At 41.1% G+C, this 23,241-nt stretch overlaps 2 protein-coding genes across 2 annotated transcripts in view; one reads left to right on the top strand and one right to left on the bottom strand.

The window, feature by feature from the left end:
* The window catches only part of DNAI7 (dynein axonemal intermediate chain 7), an 87,899-nt gene extending 85,733 nt beyond the window's left edge, over nucleotides 1–2,166 (top strand). Inside the window, exon 16 of the mRNA XM_045288483.1 lies at nucleotides 1,642–2,166. Within this exon, the coding sequence (XP_045144418.1) occupies nucleotides 1,642–1,920 (279 nt within the window). The 3' untranslated portion in view covers nucleotides 1,921–2,166. The remainder of the gene's footprint in view (nucleotides 1–1,641) is intronic.
* Nucleotides 2,124–23,241, bottom strand: part of IRAG2 (inositol 1,4,5-triphosphate receptor associated 2) — a 45,329-nt gene continuing 24,211 nt past the window's right edge. The window contains exons 10-18 of the mRNA XM_045288484.1: nucleotides 23,106–23,241; nucleotides 21,054–21,188; nucleotides 14,189–14,336; nucleotides 13,018–13,061; nucleotides 9,802–9,864; nucleotides 9,630–9,679; nucleotides 9,228–9,329; nucleotides 4,113–4,220; nucleotides 2,124–2,541 (exon numbers count right to left, since the gene is read on the bottom strand). Coding sequence (XP_045144419.1) covers nucleotides 2,346–2,541; nucleotides 4,113–4,220; nucleotides 9,228–9,329; nucleotides 9,630–9,679; nucleotides 9,802–9,864; nucleotides 13,018–13,061; nucleotides 14,189–14,336; nucleotides 21,054–21,188; nucleotides 23,106–23,241 — 982 coding nt within the window. The 3' untranslated portion in view covers nucleotides 2,124–2,345. The remainder of the gene's footprint in view (nucleotides 2,542–4,112; nucleotides 4,221–9,227; nucleotides 9,330–9,629; nucleotides 9,680–9,801; nucleotides 9,865–13,017; nucleotides 13,062–14,188; nucleotides 14,337–21,053; nucleotides 21,189–23,105) is intronic.

The raw sequence follows: 23,241 nt of genomic DNA, 5'->3' as shown, positions 1-23,241 counted from the left end.
TCACCACTGATTTAGAAAACTTGTTCCTTTGTCCCTGGGTTTAACACCACCTTCCTTTCCCCTGACCTCCCCCTGGAACTGTCGGTCTGTTCTATTTTAAGTTTGTCAGAGTATAAACCAAAACTGTGTAAAAGTCATGTCTTTTTTACCCATGGTGGTATCAAATGTTCTGGTTTCAGACTAGAGTCCAGCATCTCTTTACATTAACTCAAGAATAAATGAAATCTTTCATGTGAATACATATATAATTCACAAGCTCTCAACTGCAATATAGCTGACATATATACTACTTCTAGTAAAGAAAACCAAAAACCCAAACCAACTCCACTGCCATGAAGTAGATTTGGGCTCATGGCGCCCCTCGTTGTACAGACTCATGGCAGCAGCCAGCCTTCTCTCTCTCCCTCAGAGCAGCTGGTTGGTTTGAACATTGTACTTAACAGCTCAATGCCCGACCCACAGCAGCAACAGAAATCCTTATGGAAAGAAAGCAATCATTAAATTCTAAAAGCTGATCTATCGATGCTTTAGTATGAATCACCAACCATATTACTTTATTTTCCCCTCTAGAATATAAACTCCTCAAAGGCTAAGTTGTATTGTTGTAGTTGTTTATTAGTATATTGTAGGAGGGTGTTTTTCTGTGTTTTGTTTTACTCTTATATCACCAGCATATAGACCATGTGACTGGCACCTAGTAGGTGCTCAACAAATATTTGCTGAATAAACATATATGGATAAACACCGTAAGCACCAAAATATTGTATTAGAGCTCACATTCTAAGTACTTAGGACCCCCACCCCCCCATACCATTTCTAGTCTTGACATATATATTCAGCCTCATTGAGTTCATTCTGATCCTAACTGGCCAGGTGAAAACATTTTTGCCCTCATGCAGAGTCTGTATGAAAGTAGATACTTCCTCTGGACAGGCCAGGTGGGGGTTGTGTGCCCTCAGTGATTTGTGGAAGTGTACCTTTAATGGAAGTTGGAGTGCCAGGGCCACATTGTCATTAGTCATAACCCCACTGAGGTGGCCAGAGGGCTCCAGAACCAATCCTGTAAGCTTTTCTATCTGTGGTTCTGTGAGTATGTCAATCGTGGTTCCTGTCCTGTTTCTGTAGTTCAGGCTGCAACCGTGATGCATTGATCTGTCCCCAGTCATGATTTAGTAGAGATTTTCCTTTATTTTCTGTGTTCTATAATTACCAACATAGCCAGGAACCCTTTGGACACCATTATGGTCTCAAGCTGATGGTTTCCCACATCGAGTTGATTTATCTTTGTCTTGCATTCGCCCTGTTTGACTTAGTAAAAGGGGCTCTCTAAAACATATTTGCATTTGTCATTTCCCCCTACAGCAATATCAATAGCTTCATAAAAATCAACAGGGTGGTGGGCATTAAGGATGCTTCTATGGTGCTGATGGTTGTGCAACTTGAACATAATGTCACGGAATGGTCTAGGTGGACAATATTGTGATATATGTAAATGTTTACCAGGAACACACAAAAGTATTGTTTTTATCTTTCACCTTGGCAAGTGGAACTGAGTAGAGCCCTCCAATGGGACTCTACCACCAAATCCCTAATGGAAGAGGAAGAGCATTTCCCGGTGTTTCGATTTTCTCTCTTCTGCAGGTGAAGGAACTCCTTGATGAAGAACGTGATACAGAGTCTTCCAAATGGGCCCTTTTCATGTTTAATGGGGACAGGGCACAGAGACTGAAGATCGAGGAGAGCAATGATACATACTCCGAAGCACTTATGGATGAAACTGAGTTACATTCAACTTTATATCACATGGTTAAGGATTCCGCTTCGGGAGAAGCCATGGAGAAAATTAGAAGGTCCAACTGCCAGTTTACTGATTCTGTATGCCAAATGCTACTCTCTACAAGACTACTCAGCTATTCCTAATCCCCATGGATATGAAAAAATTAAGCAACTTAAAAAAATCAGACATTTCTTCAATAAAATGTAACCAGTGAATAGATTTCGAATGACTATTAAAGTGATCTAATTAGCATTGTAACTCAAATTGTATTTTAAATAATGGGTACTTGTTTCCTTACTAATTGTACTTGGTCTACTGAAAATTTCAACATTCACTGTTAGGAAGATTTGATTTTAATTCACCTTTATTTCAATAAATTTTAACAAATGAAACAATATTTAAGAGTCCTTCCTTGAAAAGCTCATTAAACCATCAGAGGCAGACTTGCTCCCCACCATATTTTAGGCAGAGAGGTCATCACAGACAGATGTAGCATAAAAACCTTACCGTTGAGGCAAGAACCTCCTCTGGTACTGGGCTATCCTTCCCAGCTACAACAATTCAGAGTTCAGACACTGACACTTAAAAAAATCAAGCTGCACAGGTTCGGCTGTGCAGCAGTCACACTGGTGGCGGCCCGTTGTGCTGGAGTCGGGTAAAAGGCCACAAGGCATGTTCTAGAGACATCCACGAGTCCCCCTGCTGTACGGGAGCGGCATCCACAGACTTTTGGAAAAACAAGCCCGTGAGGAAGCTCATCGTAGCAGCAAACAGTACGACGAACACAACCGACATCCAGAGGGTCTTATTCGCTTTCCCAAAGGTCGTCTTGAGATTTGTTGCCCAGGAAGCTATTGTGCCAAAACTGTAAGGAAGATACAAATGCAGAATGGGGTGATCCCCATGATTTGTTGCAATCAAATTGTTAATGTGCCCCAGCTACCAACAGCGCTGCCTTACTATGATATTGGTATTGGCCCCAATCTGCATCCCGTCCTATATGATAAATGAAGAAGTGATATGCTGTAAGGAAAATCTGCCAATCACGTGCCTCAGACATTGTTGTTTACCCTAGCAAGCATGTTCTGATACTGACCTCGTTCTTTCAACCCGGGAAGGCAATTTATGTGTATCTGAAAATGTAATTTACTAGGTAGAGTAGGTTATATGAGCAGTCTTCCAAAAGTTCATCATTCAGAAAAATTCCATTCATTTTAAATTCCATTTTCCATGAACTTTTTGAAATTCACAAACATGTAGATGTGTGTGTATATACACGTGTCACTTATTTATCACCATAAACTGCACTTGTCTGTACTCAAACTGAAAACTCGTTTCTTTTAGAAATAGAAACTTAAAAACTCATTTCTTTTAGAAATAGAAAACACACACTAAAAAGCTTATTATAACATCAACTTTGAAAATAGTTGATTCAGGGCAAGACATTGTACATGTGCTGATTCATTTACTCATGACAACACAGAGATGTCAGGATTATTCTTATCCTTATAAACTGGTGCTCAGAACAGGAGAACTTGCTTATTATATCACATCTCAAGCCTACTGCCATCCAGTCCATTTCCAACCCATAGTAACCCTACCCAGGGTTTCAGAAACTAGCTATCTATGGGAGCTTATCCAATAAGCTAATTATTGGAAGAAAGATGAGCCTGTCTTTCTAACCACTAACCTTTCAGTTAGCAGCCCAATACTTAGCGACGGCACTGCCAGGGCCCCTTTATAGCCATACACCCGAACCCATGGGGGCAGAGCAGAACTGCCTCATGGAATGCCCCAAAAGGCTTAATCTCAGTCTTTAGGAAGCAAGCTGCCAGTGTTCTCCCAGGGAGCATCTGGTGGGTTGGAAGTGCGGACCTTTCAGGAAGCAGCCCAGTGCTTTAACCATTGTGCCACTAGGGATCCTCTATAGCTAGTTACCAAACCCCAAACCAAACCCACTGCCACCAAGTTCCTCGAACGCACCGAGACCCCGGATAGGGTTTTGGAGCCTGTTAATGTTCAGGGGAGGACCTGGCCTTCTCTTTCTCCCTGTGTTGACCTACCAGCCTTGAGGTTGGCAGCCCAATGTTAGGGCTGGAAATTGAGCCTCGCTCATTGGGCTACACAGGCAAATGCCTGACACTGAGCTCTCCCACCTCTTGCACCATTAGGCTCAAGAATAGCTATGATGGATCACACCTACTCTTCCATTCATGTTCAATTTAATAAGTTGATACGTCTTTCAGTAAAGTAATTTAATATTAATATTGTTAACACTGCTTTACCTTTCAGCATTCCTACCCAAATGACATTATTTAACAAATGCGCAACTTACGCTGAAGAGACATCCCATTTTGATGGATTAGTTCTCTTTTCAGAGAGACTTGGCTTCCTGGTCCTTTCTAGGATTTCTTCTCCAGGTGGTTCTGAGGCATCTTTAGTTCTGTAAACAAGTCTTGTTTTAATATGTGAAACTAAGGTGAATGATCTGTAAGTCAAGAGTCTCATGAGTAATTGTTTTGCTTTAGAAAGATCTCCTATATTACCAACAAGGGGGGTTTCAAAGAATTTGTGGGAAATTCCACTATATTTTAATTCCATTTTCCACCAATTTTTCAATCCCCCTATTTCTCCAAATCACCGAAGTTATAGGAATTTTATTTTAAAATAATTTATAGTTAGAAAAATAATGTTTGTTTTAGAAAATTAGATCACCAGCCAAAGAACAAAGGAAGGTTGTAGAAAAACTGGTGAAATATACAAAGATCCTATAACATTTGTCAATCTCACACCAACAGTTAGTCAATGTTAACATGGCTGATCTCCGTCTCTGCACATATATGTATTTAACCACCCTAGAATAAATTTGGGTGCTATATATATCGTCATTTGTAATATATATTTTTTATTTAACAATAAGTTTTAACATCAATATAATTATTAAACATCCTACCACATCATTTTTGGTATTGTATTAGTGGATTTTACTTTTTCCTTGGTAGGATTTTTCATAAATGTGAGTGTGGAATAACCTCAAAAGGGTCATTTCCTCTGTTTCTTTTTAAATCTTATTAATTTGAAAAATATTTATGAACATAGATACTTCAAACAATCTATTCAGTGAGCTGAGCTACAGCGAATGGAACAACTTTTAAGTTAAATGTAGTCTACAGAGAGGGCCCTTCATTAAAGAAACCTTGTTTCATTATCACTGTTATGGACTGAATTGTATCCCCCGCAGAATATGCTGTAAATCCTAACTCCTCTATTTCTGGATATACTGTAATCCCATTTGGTATAGGGTTTTCTTTGCTAGTAAATGGAGCTAGCTCAGTGTAGGATGTGTGTCAAGCTAATCAATCACCTTTGAGATACTCAATGAGCAGAGCAGACATCAAGAAGTAAGCAGAGAAGGAGGAAGAGGGGTGCCAAGTTACATGAAGGTCATGCAGGAGCAGAAACTCAAGAGACAAGGAGTTCTCTTCTCAAGAGTCAACAGAGAGAAAGTCTTTTTCTAGAATAGGTATCCTGAATTTTGATTTTTGACCTCTTAACCTGTGGGAATATAAATTTCTGTTTGTTAATGCCATCCTCTTACAGTTTTTCTGTTACAAAAACTCAACTCACTGCCATCTAGCCGATTCTGGCTCTCAGCAACCCTCTTGGACCGAATATTATGGCCCCTGTGGGCTTCTGAGGCTGTAAATCTGGACTGGAGCAGAAAGCCTCCTCTTTCTCCCTCAGAGCGGCTGTGGGTTCTAATAGCTGACCTTGTACAACACAACCCAATTCATAACCCAATATGCTGTCGGGGCTACTAGCCCCACTAGACACTTAGGACAGAATGCGGTACTGGAAGAGGGGGGTGCTGCCTTACACACCTGAAAACGTGGAAGCAGTGTTGGAGAAGAGACTGGTCGAGTTTTCCGGTACCTTCTAGTAAAAACCTAGATTGCTTCGAATATTGGAATTGTGGACAGTCTTCATGAGCGCTCAGAAGGCGGAGCTGCAGAAAAAGACTCTTGTCTTAGAGAACATGCTTGCCACTGGCAACAGGATGTTCCGTACTTTACTAGCAAGGTGGAGGTTAGATGGGGAGGCTTCACAAGGAAACGACGGAGATGTGATCAGACAAGTGAGGGCAGGTGATACTTGTCATGCAGTCGCTATGAATGTGAATTATGTTCAACTGTTCGGTGAAAGGTCACATTTGGAAGTCATACATGTGGATCTCTAGAGGAGGAGATGTCTAAGCAGGATCTTAAAAGGCTTCTCCTTGCTGCTTATATGAAAGTCCAAGAGGAGAGCTGTAGTCTTTAAAAGGAACTGTGCAAAATGAAAACAGAACTTAAACATTTGGAACACTCTGTTGTACAATCTCAGGACACGTGTTCCAGGATTTTCACCAAGGATGTGGCTACAAAATCTTTTGTTAAAAAGGTCAATCCTCTGGCTGATGGGTCTAGTCAATGAACATAGAAGAAAATCCATCAGTTCAGAATGCACGACTTAGGGACAAGATCAAAGGAAGGAAAACTGTGTCTCTTAGAATTCTACAGGCAGGAAGCTGTCCAAAGAAGCTCTCATTTTAATGTTTGTCCTCCAAGAAAGGAAAAGACCACCCCGGAATCAGGTCCGAGATCACCATCAGTAGCGAAGAAGCACAGGAAGTAGGGCGGCCTCCTATGAAGGGGTGGAGTCACAGCCTTCTAGGCTTCAAAGGATGGCACCACGGACACCGGACACCGGGTTTCACAGTGTCCGACCTCCAGCAATTCAGCGGCTGTCAATATGTGCCACCCAACGCTGGGGGGACAGGGCTGTCATGGCCAACAAGAAAAAGAATCGAACCTGTAGGAGCCATCACTCAAGTGGACTGAAAAGACAGAGCTGCCCCAAACTGAGAGATCAGAGTTTCCATCTCAATGGGACTAGTAGGTGGGCTGAATCCAACAGTCTGGAAGACAGAGCCCTGACCTGTGGTCCAGCAGAACAGAACTGTTTCCAAGGCTTGAGAGCCAATGGGATTTGTTTTGCTAGTTCTCAGACTTGCTCGGTGACCCTAAACCCTTTTTCCCTTCTAATTTCTCCTATCTATTATGGAAATTTCTGCCTTACTATTGTATTTTAGAAACAGATAACTTGTGTTCTAGACCTCACCCGTTCACGGGGGATGAAAAAACGTGTACCAGGAGAGAAGACACCTGAAGTATCACATGTTTGATGTAAATGGTTCGTAAAATGAGACTGTGTTTTGTATCTCAGGAATTGGGGTGGGGGTGGCAGGCAAAGGCTGTAATGCTATGTTACAAGTTGCATTTCTATTATAATGTATTATATTGTATCATGCTGAATTGTACCCATGTATTGTAAATCTTAACCACTTTATTACTTGTGCATGTCCTCCCTTTGGGGAATAGGATTTTCTTTGTTCGTAGGCCATCTTTGTGTGGAGTGTGTCTTAAACCAATGAATGTTGACATATAAAATGAACAGCTCAGGCACAGAGAAGCAGGCAGAGCTGGGGGATAATAGATACCAGGCTATGTGAAGTTTGCCAAGGGACCGAGCACATACATAAGCTGAAACAGACAAGGGCATTTCCTCAGAGTCAACAAAAGCAGAAAACCTTTCTCGACCATTGGGACCTTGCATTTGGACGTCTAGCCTGCTCAAGTGTGAGAAAATAAACTTGCATTCGTTAAAGCCACCGACTTGGGGTGTTTCTGTGATTGCAGCACTGGAAAACTAAGACAGATGAGTTCATCTTTGGACTTGCATTTTGAAATCCCAAACTCATAATGCACTCAACAAATGCTAAAAGGAACTATGCCTAATTAATTTTTTTTCAATCAAGCGTCTTTAGGGAAGGCACATAATAGGTTTTAGTCTTGTTTGTGAAGAAAACAAGGTCCATAGCCCAAATAATTTACGTTCTTGAAAGGTTTTCAAGGTCTTTATTTACAAAGACCCCCCCCCCCAAATGGAAATCATACTATTTTGTTGTTGTTGTTGATAATTTTATTATTTTTATTTTATTTTTCACTTCATCTGTGTTCATGATACCTGAGCTTCATTGACAAGGAAATTCTTGCTGTGACAGTACACCTTTCCTTTTAAGAAATATATTCATGAGATATTTTGACAGGATATGCATTCTAACAACAAGATCACACACTCGTGATGCATCTCTTGATCTATTGCGTTAGAGTTTGTAGCACATCCAATAATGTTATGAACTGTGTTGTGCCCCCTCAAAATATCTATTATAAATCCTAACCTCTATGCTTGTGATTCCAATCCCACTTGAGAATGGAGTGTTTTCTTATGTTAATGGGGCAGGATTAGTGTAGGGTGCATTTTGAAGCAATTTCTTTTGAGATATAAAAAAGATTTAACAAGTAAGCTATGAGGCAGAGATGTAGGATGAGAGAATGGAAGTAACATGAAGACTACTCAGAAGAGGCAGTAACCTTCTTCCAGACCAATAGAGAGAAGGCCCTCTAAAGGTGGCACCCTGCGTTCAGACTTCTGGCCTGCTAATTATGAGAGCGTGAACTGTTGCTGGCTAAAACCATTCACCAGTGGTACCTGTTATGCCAGCCCTGGAAAACCAAGAGAAGCAGACGCCCGTGCGGATTCAAAAATGAAAACAAAAATATAGACTCTTTGGAAGTAGGCACTGTGCCGGCTGTTCTTTGCATTCCTAGCATCCACTGCCTATCACACAGAAGTACTTCATGAATATATAGAAAGTGAATACACACTCCTTTCCTTAAACTCCCTTGATTGTGCTGCTGAGAAAACCAAGAGAATACAAGGTTAGGCCATTTACCCAAGATGACACAATCACTGAGCGGCAGCGTTTCTTCACCTCCCTCTTTCCTGATCTCAACCTTTTGATACACTTGATCTTAATCAGAAGACTGAGAAGTGATCAGCCTTTCACTATGGAAGTATATGCTATTAAGTTTTTATTGATTTACTAGATAGAGATTTATGTTTCTCTTACTTTTGAGTCACAAAACAGAGCTACACAATACATATATGTTGCATGTATGTACATACATTATTGATATGCATATTCTACACACATTTTATCTAAAAATTAATTTTTAAATTCAGGTTAATGAATATTTTATTTCAGTAGCTCTTGATTGTCCTTTCCCCTGAGGGCTAGATATCTATTCAGAAAATAATTATCTTTGCATGCCTGGCAAATTCCAGAAACTTTTCTAACTCGGGACCTCTAACCTTGCAAGTTTGAGTACTACAAAAGTGAGTGCAGTCACAAAATAGCATTTACATAGTGAGGTATAGTTTGTAAAGTGTTTCAGAAAGAACTGTACTTCTGATGATGCAGCTTTGATCTAATCTCCAAATAAATGCGATGCCCACTGTTGAGGCCCCGCGTTCACATCGGGCTAAGTCAGCACACCAGCGCACTTACTTCAGCTCGCCTTTTTCTTCCTCCGCATCCGCCCACGAGTAGGTGCTAATGAACCGATGTAACGAGGGACGGTGTTCGCTCTGCTTTGACCCCAAAACACGCCTACATAAAGACGAACATGGTCACATCCACTTGCCAACTGAAATATATCTTTAGCTACTGTCAAGTTATTTGCTATTGCTTAAAGTAAGAAAACATTGTATAATTAATTTTGTGGCACAGTCACATGACTTCTATTTTACAATAGAGCGGTCCGATGACATTCTATGGATACTTATTTAGTTTACTTTTACTCCGTACTAGACATACGTTACTGTGTTGCTTATTTCAAGTGCTCATTTCTGTTAGCCCCACTATAAAACAGTAAGGCTCTGAAAAAAGCAATCATAAGATTACACTTACCAACTGCTTGATCTCCTATTGAACCGGTCATTGTTTTCCATCCCAGCCAGCTTTTGAAGTTGAGATGTTAAAGAAATGAGAAAATAGGAGTTCAGTACGGGGCCTGCTCATGGTTTTTGGGATGTAGAAAATGAACAAACTTTTTACTAAAAGTGCTTAGGAATCTGTTTACCATTGCTGCATTTCCAATATTTCTGGGCAAAGAGGCAATGGTCACTCTTCGCAGAGAAGATGGCTACATGGAGGAAAAGGGGCATTTAGAACAATTCTCAATATTTTACTGTTATATGTAACACTGATGAAAGCTCTGCACGGTACAGCTACGCACTTGCCACTGCTGAGTTAAACAAGTGAAATATTTTAAACATTTTTTGCTACAGCCAAATTTCTCCCCCAAATATTCTACCGTCCCTAATAGCGGATTATTGTAAATTTTGCCTATCAGATAAAAATATATATAGTTTGCTTTGGTTTGCATTTATTTGACTTCTAGTAATACTGAATCTATTTTAACAACCCCGTGCATTCTGCTCTATGAACCACATGTTTAGGACCTTTGTTCATGATGTTTCCCCCAAGAAACATTTTTATTGTTAAAGGAACTCAATCTATTCATCAGTCTTGTACCCTTTCAACATACTGATTCAATCCGTATGCTAAACAAATAGTCCAATGACCCGGGCTCTATGACGAACACAGCGTCAGGATTGGGAAAAGCTATCGACAACCTGTAATATACGGGTGACATGATCTTGCTTACTGAAGGCAAAGAGGACTGGGAAAACCTTCTGATGAAGATCAAAGAGTACCGCCTTCAGTTTGGCTTATAACTTTATGGAAAGAAAACGAAAATCCTCACAACCTCTTGACAAGCCCCTGTCAGGATTTCATTCTACTTGGATCCAAAATCAAAACTCATGGCAGCAGCTGTCAAGAAATCAAACAATCCTGCACTGGGATCTTAAAAGCTCTCAGGAAGCAGCCATGTGAGGTACAGCGATCGGTTTTACCTAATCTAGAGGAACGAATGACAAGGATCGAAAGATGCATGGAAACAGCTAGTTCAACAGACTGAGGGGTCACGTAACCCCGGTCTTCATAACTGACACCTGAAGAAGTAGATGATACCAAGCTCCACAACTAACTGCTCCGAAGAGAATCAAGTATCAGAAAGTCTTGGACAGAGAGGGAGAAAAATGTGGATCAGAACTCAAAATCATAAGTGAGACCAGACGTTTTGATCAATAGGACTGGCGGGAGGCCCAAATGTATGGCCTTTACCCTCCGGCTCTGGAACTGAACTCACCACCAAGTTAGAATCATGAACTAGTTATGATAAAAAAGGTAGCATTTACCCCAGGGCAAAGTGCAGAGGGTTACGAAAGAAGAGGAACACAGGGAGGAAGTGGGAGAGGTTGTGGTACACTGAAGGGCTTTCAATGGATGAGCAGAATCAAAATACCTATTATGGGTAGAATGTAACGCATCATATGTATTTTCCTTGGTAAATCTTTACCTAAGTCACAGAATACCCAAACTTGGGGTTTTCTTTTCATTTCTTCTTTTTCACAATAGTTTATTTATCTTTTAGTTCTTCCAAAATGGAAGCTATCAAGTCCTACAGCTTAGGAGAAAAAACACCACCACCAAGACCCCTGCCCCCCTCCCCCTTTTCTTAAAGTCACAGGACACAGAAGGAGCTGCCATGGGACAGGTGGGCACAGAGAAGCAGATGGGGGAGGAGGACAAGATAAACTCCCCCAATACTGAGAAGAGCAGTTCAGCAGAGACCGATCAATGCAGGACAATGCAAGACGAGTCAAAACAAGGAGCAGCAGTGACGACAACCCAGTTGAAGACGTGGCCTCCCTTCCTCTCCTCTTTTTATCCTCATCAGGGATTCTAGGCCCAAAGCGTGACTTAGCCCTTCCACATCGACCTGTTGTCTCCTTCGAACCACCTCTAGGTTTTCACTACAAGCACCACACGAGACACAACCAACCTTCCTCAGACAACACGTCAGAGGAGGAGACGGTGGTAATTTGCAAGCCATGGGATTTCCAGTCGCCTCATACGCATGGGAAAGCTGGACACAGAGTAAGGAAGGCTACAGATGAAGTGGTGCACCCGAATCACGGGATCAGCAGAGAATATTGAAAGTGCCTGGCTTGCTCAAGTCGAGGATCAGTGAAGGAGAGGAAGAGCGTCAAGGAGACAGACACAGAGGCTGCGTCAGGGACTCAACGGAGCAGCACCAGGCAGGTTCTGAGGCGTGGTACAGACTTGCTCGGAGTTGGAACCTAGTGGACAGCATCGGCCATCATCCTCTTTGCTTTGACGCCTACAGAGGGTTTTCCCAACTCAAGAAGTGGTCCATTGTGTACCCTTATTTGTAGCCTTTCTTTCCCCATGTTTGTTTGTTCCCATTTAAACATTCAAAGATGAGCCTGATGTTTTAATGAATAGAAATGCTTATATATCAGGCTTATGTTTTCCATAGAAAAATGCCATTATGCAGTTCTTAAAGCTTAGAGAACAACTTTGGGATATCAAAACATCTTAAATGTAGTAAATATATTAAAGTATTTTTATGGTAAATCTTTTTTTTTAAACCACCATCCATAACTTATTTTCATAGGTCATGAAGCATCCAGAATTTCACACTGAGGCCTAAGAAACCTGGGTTCTACCTTTACAAGATCTAACTAATCACTTAACTTCAGTGCTTTGCAGTTTATTTAAGAAAAAGAGGAATTTGTATGGAATAATTGTACAGTCATTAGCTTCAATAAATCTGATTTTCCATCTATGTCTGCCTCTGTTTGACCTTTAATATTCTATTGTCCCCATTTATTTAGAAACAAACAGAACCCTTGATAATATAAACTATTTCCCAGTTTTATGCTCAACCAGGAAAGAAACGGGAACTGTCATCTGGGACATCTAACAAATGGTGTTGGTGTGTGTGTGTGTGTGTGTGTGTGAGAGAGAGAGAGAGAGAGAGAGAGAGAGATTGCTTCTTTCATATTTGGAGGGTGACTAGATGTAACCATGTAGAGACATGGTGTTGGACCTGCAGTAGTGATCATAAGACTGTGTGGTGGAATACAGGAGCTGAGAATGATGGAGTGGGCAGAGAGGTGGCATCTGGTCCCTTTGAATCTGGTAAAGATCTTTTACCATCACGGGCTTACCTATTTTCAACTTTTATTTCACATGAGAAAGAAATATATAGAAATTATTATAATAGCTTTCCCGATCCTAGCAAATAGATGTAATGAAAATAATAATATAGCAGGAAATATAAAAGCACATGCTTATAAATACAAACACACAAAAACCACCTTGTAAGCATTTGATAGATGAAGTAGGAAACATTAATAATTACCTTGGAGTTTAGAGAAGCTGAGCGTTTTTTAATTTGGCAGGCATCTGAAGGGGAAAACACAGTTTACAAATTACATATATAACTTAATGAAAGGAATGGTCTTCATTCTCTAGAAAAAACGCAAGGTCAGAAAAGAGGTATTTATACTACTGAGCAGTGAAAGCTCTCCTTACCATTACCATAACAATCACCATTTTTGCCAATGACAAACAATGACCCCTTGTCATTGGAGATATCTGAAATGCCTACCTACCATGTCCAACCAGACCACTGGCATCAAGTCGATTCCCGTTCATATGACCCTGAAGGACAGAGGGTGGGACAAAACCACCCGAGAGGACGTTTTTCTTTTTAAACAACAGCCTGCCACAGCTTTCTCCTGTATAACTGCGGCCGGTAGATTCAAACCATGCACCTTCTAATTAGCATCTGGTTAAATACTTAACCACCATGCTACTAGGTCATTTAAATGACACCAACTGGTCTACTCTTTCTAGCAGGAGGAATTCACTAACGAATTCTGCCAGAAAAGTTTGCATTGTTCATTGAACAAAAAACTATTGTAAGATTTGTCTAAGCTGTGTGACACGACATGACCCATGGCCTCAGGGAGGCCTGTTTGTCAGTCTATTCCCTCTGTGGTGCCAAGGTTGCTGCTGCTTCAAGGAATACAAAACCATGCTGATGGGAATAATTTAAGTTTTTCTACCACATTTGATATGTGGAGAAACAATTAGCCCTAACATATCCCAAACAGAGAAATACTAGGGTCAACTTAGGGCCGTGGGTGGCACAAATGCTTTGCTCTCAGCTATCAAGAAAGTCCTGGTGATTTGAATCCATATGATTAAAGCCAACCAAATCCCTGTGGAGCTCAGTTCTACTCTTTAACTCTGACCCAAAGACAATAGAAGGGCCATCTTCATGGCCTGCATTCAATGTACTCACTCATCTCAGATATCTGAATTGATTTGATGCATTTTCACTTTTATAACCAATAAATCCTTCATGACTCTCAACTTGTTTTCTCATCTAATACAACCTTACTCTAAAGGTCTTATACTAAAACACATACAAAGATTTAGGAAGAGAAAAGAAAAGAGGAAGTGGTTAGGAAAACTTGACGCTGTTATCTTAAAAAAATGTTTTGTCATCTTCAATGGTGTGTTACCTTCATCTCCAAGAGGGTTGAAAGAGCGTTCATTCTGCAGAAGAACCTGCTTCAGTTCTTCTAATTCTGCATGCTCTTTGGCGTACATTCTCTTCAAGTTTTCTACATGTTGAATCATCACTTCGACCGCCTTACTCACCCTGCTTTCCTAGGAGGGGAGGGAAAACAACATGATAGTTAAACTACTCCTCTCCATAGCCCGGAAAGACGCAAACTGATGACATGCATCATTGCATCCCTACGTTCCAATGAAATGACAATTAGCTGTGTTTTTAAAAGTCAAGGCATCTCCAAGAGTACACAGTATAATGGAGATTATAAGTGCAATGACATTTGGCATGCTGGACAGAATACTAATGACAAGTGACTTACAACAACTGAAACCCCTGAATCCTGACAAAGGTCATAAGGGGAGCCTATAGAGGCAACCTGGAGTAGGGAACAAGCAGCCTTGAGACTTGACACCAGGACCCTTGGAAGTGAGTGTGTGACTAGACTACTTGTTCAAAGTGTGTGCAGAAAGCAAGTAGATCTACTGATTTCCTTCCTTATACGGAGCAACTTCCCATTCATCACATTCCTGAAAGAGTATAAGGTTGAACCTCTGGAGTGAGTGAGAGAGAGGGTTTGTGGGCTAGGAGACTCCTGATATCAGATGGTGAGTATACCACACTGAAAACCACAGATTTAAGTAAATGTCTGTGTTGGTTCTGAATATTGAGACTGGGTAAGTCTAGGTAAACTAGGGAAACAAATCCACAGAAACTCATCTGTCTAAGACAGAGTTTTATATAAAGGTTAAGTGTACATTAAGAAAGCATCCCAACTCTGTGCTGCCCAAGCCCACAAGTCCACCATTAGCCCATATGTCCGATACCAATCTACAAAGTCCTCCTCCATCTCAAAAAACACACACTATGACACCGACTGCAGGAGGAAAGCTGAGTCAGCGTGTAAGTGTCTCAGCGCTGGCAGGGTCTCCACACGGCTGCTCCAGCACCCAGGGCTGCATGGGGTAGGTCCATGTGGCATCTCCTCAGGGATGTCCTGCAGGAAGTGGGCCTTGCCAACTGAAGCAGGGAACTGGCTAAGGCAGCTGCACCCTAGTCTGACCATCACAAAGCAAGAGACCCGAGAACTAGCAAGGCGAGGTTCACTGAGCTATTTATCTCTCCACTCTTCAATTAATCCCACATGTGTTCATCGGCCAGGTTGGCAAAATAAACCTTAACTATCTCAGAGACCTCCCAGCCTTACTCCTTTTCCCAGCTCTCACATACAGGCAGCAGCACTTAGCATTTGGAAGGCTCAGTAAACAAGAACCTGCTCCATACAACACTCAGAGTTCCCAATCAGCTGAACAAATAGAGTTGATCATCAGACGGTGAAGTCTCCAGAATGAAAGATGGAGACCGAAAGACTGAGACAAACGGGAGGAAATAAGCTGTAGGGAAATGGAAACTTCCAGGAACTTCTGATCACTCAGTTCAGCGTTAGGGTCGTCATTAGAACGATGAAACAGGCATTCTGAGAGCAATGGTCAACGTTGCTGCAGCTAAAAAGCACAAGACAAATGTCAACAGAAGAGTTTCAAGATAAAGTTGAGTAAATCTTTCTGAAACTGGTGTTGGAAAGATTAAGAGGTAAAAAGGGGAGGAGGGAGTATCAGCTCAGGAGAGACAATATTCAAATAACGGGACGTTTGAGAACATATAGAAAATATAGACGAATTGGCATCAGATTTCAGTAGTAATGCTACGTTTAAAAAAATGAAGCATTAGTAGTGATGCTAAGTTTAAAAATAGGATGCAATTTAATGAAAATGCTAAGAGAAATGATCTTTCACCTGGAAGCTAAACTAGCAATGAATCATGAAGACAGAGTAAATACATTTTCAGTCTTGCAACTTCTCGAAAAGTTTATCTCCCATATATTCGTTTTTCCTCTTCAGGAAACAGCTAGTTAAAACAGCAAACTAAAGGAATTGACCAGGAAACAGATCAACTAAAGAGAGGAAGTGAAAGGAATCTCCACTTAAAATAGTTCCTAAAGAGTCTCAATGGACCTAAAAAACAGCCACCCAGTTGAAGCAGGTGGAAGTCTCTAGAAGCAGTATCTCAAAGAAAATAAAATCGACAAAATACCTAATGAATTTTAATGGGTTGGAAGAACTAGACTCTAAAAGAAGTATGGGAGAGAATAGGTGATAATAAGAAACAAATAACCATCACACCCAAACACACAAAAATTAGATGATAATAGGAAACAAATAAATAGAAATAACAACAATAACCCAAACCAAACAATGCCACAAAGAACGCAAATCTGTACAAAAAGAGAAAAAGCCATCATGACGGGCCACTGTGTCTTCTGTCATCAACATCTACATCGACATGGTCATTTTAATGCTAACACTAACTATTGATCAAAGATTACTCATTCAATCTCTTGCTCATGTGTTCACGGGCACTTATTGAGCCCGTTATATATTCAGCATACTCAGAATTCCTGTGAAAGTTTACTTAGGACAGCCAAAGAAGGCTTTCTGTGAAGGTGACACTTGAATAAGACAACAGGAAGAGTATCGTAGGTAGAGGGAACCCCTAGAACTAGGGGGCCAACGGTGGCCCTGTCCCTAAGGTGTCATGATCAGAAAGGAGACCAGGGTGGGTGGAATGGCATAATCCAGAAAGATAATGAGGAGACCACTCCCCAACCTGCTTAGCTCTATGTTTCAATTCTTCACATGTTGCAATTTCTTCAGCTTGCCCAATGAACCTATCCTTAGGATCTAAGAGTACTGTCACAATATACTAAAACAGATAGCTCATATATTGCCCCTAAATTAACCTGCTCTTTCCTTCCTCTTGACTTGTTGCTTTTGAGTCTTTTTCTCCCAGAGAAAGTATCCGACCACAGCAAGTGAGGATCAGTTATAACCTGACTAAGCCCCCAGAACATGCCCCCAAAGGACAGTTGACCCCAGAGCACAATAATTTTGGCAAAGTAACAAAAAGCAGCTAGAAACCTGGACGACTAGACCAACCTGGACAACAGAAGCAAGGGACCCAACAAGTCATCTCCTGGCCGTGAAGTAAGATCTTGTCCCCCTGTGTTCATCACTTCAGTTTACTTCCAGATGCACATATAGTAGCTGCAAATACTCTCTTATTCTGGGGGTTTGCGTAGCAACTCTAGTTCTGGCTTAGTCCTTGCTTGATGGACCAAGTAGACATTTCCCCTTCACTTTCATCCAGGCTCTGTCTTTGTTTCTCAGCCATAGCCAGTGAGACCGGGGCTGGGGGCAAGAGTCCTGGGTGATACAGTCCAAGAGGTAAGCGGGCAAGAAGTCCTGGAGAATCTGTAGGCCACTGTGAGGACTTTGACTTTGACTGAGAAAAAGAGGTGCCAGTGGAAGACTTTGAGCCCCAAAGTAAGATAACCTGACTTAAATTTTAAAAGAAGTTCTCTGGTTATTTTATATTGAAAATAGATTGTGGGGCAGGACTATGGAGAAGAGTCTGGAAGCAGGGAAATCAGTTAGGAAGCTGCTGGATAACCAGGAGAAATGGAGGTTGCCTTCGATAAAAATGGTAGCAGTGAAGAGGAAAGTAGAGGTCGGATTCCGGGTACATTTTGATGGTAGAGCCAACAGAATCTGTGATAGGATTTAATACAGGGTATGAGAGAAAGGGATCAAGAATTATTCCGAAGGAATTTTTAGCGTGAGCAGTTGCCCTTGGAGACTGTGCGTGAAGCCAGTTTTGAAGGACTAATTATACTTTAGTCTTGGACATGTTAAGTTTGAATTGTTTATTAAATATCAAAGTAGTCATGTTGAGTAGGCGGTAGTTGATTTTATTCTTCAACACAGAGCAGTGGTCCAGGCTGAACATACGAATCTGGGGTCTTCAGCTAACTGCGATCACACGTGGATTGAGTGCAGCTGGAGCTCGGAGGCACAAGGTTGGGTACTTGAGTCCCTCCCATTGAAGATGTCTGAGGGAAGGGATAGACCCTGCGAAGGATGTGGAAGGAGCTGCAAGTGGTGTTCAGTGAAAACCCAGGGATGTCGTGGGGAAACCAAGAGACGGTGTTTCCAAAAGAAGAGAGAGCTCAGTCATGTCAGCGCAGCAGGCAGACTGAGACACTGAGTCTTGCAATGTGGAAATCATTAGTGAATTTGGTAAAGTTAATTTTCTGGAGGCAAAGGGGTAATCAGCATAGGTTTAGAAAAGAGTGGGCTGTGATGAGTGGGAGGCAGTAAGAACAATTATTTTGAGACGTTTTACTATAAATAGAGCCAGATTTAGTGTGGTAGCCAGAGGAGAAGAGGCAAGAATAGCTTTATTTTATAAAGGTTGGGGTTTTTTTTGTCTGTGTTAATATTTGTGTTACTTTTGCATCTCAAAAACAATGGTTTATTTGTGAAGAGTTGAGGTGGATCAGTAGAATGGGAAAATTGTAAGTATTCAAGAGAGGGGAGAAATGGAACCCAAATTCGTGTGCCAGTTAGAGGATCCGGAAACTTCTACACAGGAGGAGTGGTTCCGTTTAGATAGTATGAAGGCAAGTCATCTTCAGAAAGTAACGGGAAGGAAGGGTTCCGATATCATATCGGAGGATCGGAGTTTCTGCCGGGTCTCTTCTAATGGTTTCAATGGCCTCCGTGATGTAGGAAGCAAGGTATCAGTTGACAGAGCAGATGAATGAGGAAATGCTGGTGGTTTGAGGAGCAAGGCTGGGGAGGGAAACTGCTATTTAGAGGTGAGGCATGGGAAATGGTGGGATCATCTGAGAGCCACTGCAGGTGTGTGATGATGAATGTCCAACAGTGCAGTCAGCAGAGGAGTGTGTGCTTTATGGTGTTTTGGTTTCCACCCAAGCAGGCACAGAGCCGGTGAAGCGAATGCAGCAAGGCTGTACGTGTGCCAAATAAGCAAAAGGGAATGGAGAGGATTAGGGTGGGGGGCGGGTAACATGCATAGAGCTAAAACTTAAAGGGAATTTAAGCTTGGCAAGGAAAAATGGCTGGGCAATAGCAGGGAGAAGGATCATGGGAAAGATCCATGCAAGCTGAGACTGATGGAGAAGAATACACTCAGTATTGTATCAAGAAATCATCAGATAGATAAGGCCGGAAACAGAAAACCAATCTCTACGTGGCAGTGTAAGCACACTACTTAGAAATACAGATGTAAATACACGCAAAGAAACAAGTAATCCAACAAACCAAAAGCTATAAAAGGTTATGCTGGCACATAGGAATTGAATAATAAAATAGAACTGCTTGACTTTTTAAAAATTATGTGCACTCCAACTTTAAAATGAAATCTTATTCTTTAATTAAAAGTGATGAAGAAACTAGATATTTTTTAAATGGATAAACAAATTATCAAACTAAAACTATGACCATACTAATACCGGGGCCTCAAGTGGAGTGGAAATGTTTTGAGAATGATGAGGCCAATGAATGTACAAATGCGCTTTACACAATTGATGTATGTATGGATTGTGTCAGAATTGTATGAGCCCCTAATAAAATGATTTTAAAAACCTATGACCATAATTAATTAAATGTCCTTAATACTGTATTTACCAAATCTATTAGGTATATATATTTTTAAAGATTCATGTTTCCACTGACTTTCCCATGAGGTAATTTTTAAATTTCACTTCTTTCTGAATGAAGTGTAAAAATTAATATATCATGATATTTACTGTAGCATTGCATATGATATCAAAGTATCAGGGTCATCTTTAAAAGAGCAACTGTAGAGAGTTGGGTACAGTAAAATGAAGCTATATATGAGTATATGTTTATCATTTAGAAAGGTGTCCATGCTATGTGTTGAATGAAAAAGAAGTAGATTATGACTTTGTATGGAGGAGGAGCCACAATGATGAACTTGAACATTAAAACTTTAAGTGAGGATCGCACAAGTCTGGCTAACATTTCCTTTCCTTATATGCAAAGTTGCCATGCACCGTAGTCAGTTCAGCTTATATCTCTCTGTATCTGTCAGAAGAGAGAACATATAAGGTTATATCATTTAAAAAATGATGGCTGACAAGGGGTTTTTCTTTATAGTTTTGTTTGTGTATTTCATCCTCTATTTTTCCTTTATCAAACATGAATGTTATATAATAATCATATACTTTTTTAAATGCTGTGATAGGTTTTGTGTCAACTTGGCTGGGCCAAAATCCTCAGTAGCTTGGCAGTTGTGGCCTCTCCCATGATGTGACCTAAAATAATAGCAAGAATCTATGATGGGCTTGCTATGAGCAGCCAAACAGTTGTGAGAAGATTTGGGTGGCGTGCAACCCTTTACTCAGGCCACAGCCTAATGTCTCCTTGGGGTGTGGCTTATGTCATACATAACTTCCTTATTTATTCTTGCTGGCCTAGATCCTGCATCTGGCTTCTTGGGACTTGGGCTGGCAGCTTGTCCTGTTGCCGGCTGACCCTAAGAACTGTTAGTGGCCTGCCATGTTGTCTGCCGACCTTGGCTGTACTGCACTCAGACTCCATCAACTTGCCTCCTGATTTATCTTCCTGCTTCCTGGCTCATTGGCCCTAGCAGGTGCTCAAAATGGGAAGAGCCTCCAGCTTAGTATCTGATCCATGTGTTTGAGCCTGGCTGGGCTTGTCCACTTCTGCAACTCTGTGGGACATTTTCTCTTGATACACATTTCTTTCTTATACATAGATGGTTTTGCTTCACTAGACAGCACAGCCCGATACAAATATATTTCACAAATTATAATCCACAAATACATTCTACAATTATAATCCACAAACTCAGAGCAAACAAAGTCTTGTAGTAATTTGATTGGAGCTAAAGAAAGAGAGACAGGTTACCTGATTAATGGCTCCCAACATCTCGGCCCTACTGGCCATGCGTAATGTGCACTGGCTAAGAAATGACATGCTCTGCTCCAGCTTCTTAATGATTTCCTGGGCCTGGTTGTCATCTTCACATAGAGGTGTTAAAGCCTGTGCAGAGAAGAAAGTACGACAATGGATCCATTCCAAACACAGTTTTCTAATACTAAATTGTCAGGGTGGATAGTCAGATCTCAATTGCCTTGGTGGTAGAGAAAAAGCAGCAGGCAAGATAAGTAATAATATTTAAAATCCCACTTGCTGGCTGTCTAGTGGACTGTGCATGCGCTGATAGAACCCTTCCTGTCCATTGTTGATCCCTTCCTTTGCTCATGCCCAAATTTGCACTCTCCTTTTGCATTTACATAATTTCTCTATGGTTAATAGAGTAAATCAAAACTGAGAAACCATATTCTCCTGTGCTAATGATGAATTGTCAGCTCTGTCTTTCCTGATTGGAGGTGGTTATTGAAACTACAGAAGGAAACTATGTCTGACAAGATGCTTCCAATTGGTTAGCAACGCCCAGATTTTTTGATTTACTTCATTACTCTTGAGGGGTTCTGGTGAAGACACTGTTTATAAACAAATAGAACATGTCACATGAGGAGTGCAGTTTCAACTTTTCAAGAGAAGAGTTCACATATCCTGGGAATCAGAGCTGCTCTGACACTGCACTTGCTCTTTTCGCAATTACAGAATGTGATCGGGCTGACCAGGTGGGGATCCCGTTCCTGTCCTGGGTCGGGAATGATGGCCTTCCCTGGTGCAGGATCTTCCTGCTGCTTAAAATAGGTGCCGCAGTAAGAGAACAGCAATTTGAAGCAAACAAGCCTGGAATAATTTTTGGCACAACCACTCTGTGACCATATGCTAGTTTCTAAGCTTGTCCAAATCTAAATGTCATGGATTACAATAGGCATCCATAATGTATGTTCAATCCAGAAAGTAAAGGCATTGCCAATAAAACTCTAAGGCACCACTAATTGGAATTACATTCGAATTCCTGAAATGTTAGTTAGAGATTTGCTGTTTCCTCATCTGTCAGGAGATGCTGCATCTTCTTTCCAGGTGTAATGGGGTTAGAGGTAATAGATCAGAAGTTGACACTTCTACTGCTATTAGAGTTAATAGATGCTAAACGTTTGACACATATACTAGGTGCTCAAGGAATGGTGGCTGCTCCTGGAACAGATGGAGATGTGTACCATATATACTCATGTATAAGCCGAGTTTTTCAGCACATTTTTAATGCAGTTTTTGTGGTAAAATTAGGTGCCTCGGCTGATATTCGGGTCGGCTTCTACTCGAGTATATGCGGTATATACTGTCTGGGCGTTGCTAGTTTCCTTCTGTAGTTTCAATAACCACCTCCAATCAGGAAAGACAGAGCTGACAATTCATCATTAGCACAGGAGAATATGGTTTCTCAGTTTTGATTTACTTCATCATTTCTCAGCCCATTTCTACATTGATGGTAACGTCACAGGATGGAAGGACAACAGTTGTGGTTCTATTTTTATGAGCTGAAATTAGTCACCATTCTCTTTCTTTAATTAATCCCAAATGAATCTTCTAATTCCCTTCAATGAAGCTTGAAATTGATATTATCTCCGATTGCCCAATTTTATGTCTGATTATGCTACTGTCTGAAATCTACTTGAAACTCTAATGAGAAAGCAGATGACTCATCTAATTGACTCTGGAAGCTCTGTTTTGTTCAATTGCTGACAATCTCATATCAGCCTTTTTTCTCTCTCACACCAGCCTGACCCACATTCGGGTCAGGTAGGGCTTGGTACTTATCATACCCTTGTAATTATGAAAGCATTTATTAACAACCTAGCCCGATTTAAAGAAAAAAAACCACCTCACGGCGATGGAGTCAATTCCTGCTCAGAGCAACCCGCTAGGAGAGAACAGAACCGCCCCTTGTGGGTTTCTAATACTACAAATCCACATGGGGTTGGAAAGCCTCCTCTTTCTCCCCCATACCTACAGAGAGCCCCCAAATGTTCTGATTCTAACCTCTAATAGCTTCAAACAGTCGGAGATTTCCTTCTTCAAATTTTCTTCTGCCAAGTCACGGGACCTCTCTTCAAGTTTCGCTCTCTTCTCCAAGGTAAACCAGTCACACTTAAATCCCAAAGATAATCTGAGAAAT

Source organism: Echinops telfairi, unplaced genomic scaffold (genome assembly GCF_000313985.2).
Source record: "Echinops telfairi isolate 266 unplaced genomic scaffold, ASM31398v2 ScPeMD7_21;HRSCAF=78, whole genome shotgun sequence".
Classification (NCBI taxonomy): domain Eukaryota; kingdom Metazoa; phylum Chordata; class Mammalia; order Afrosoricida; family Tenrecidae; genus Echinops; species Echinops telfairi.
Note: the sequence above shows the minus strand (reverse complement) of the source record. Positions and strands in the feature narration are given on the sequence as shown.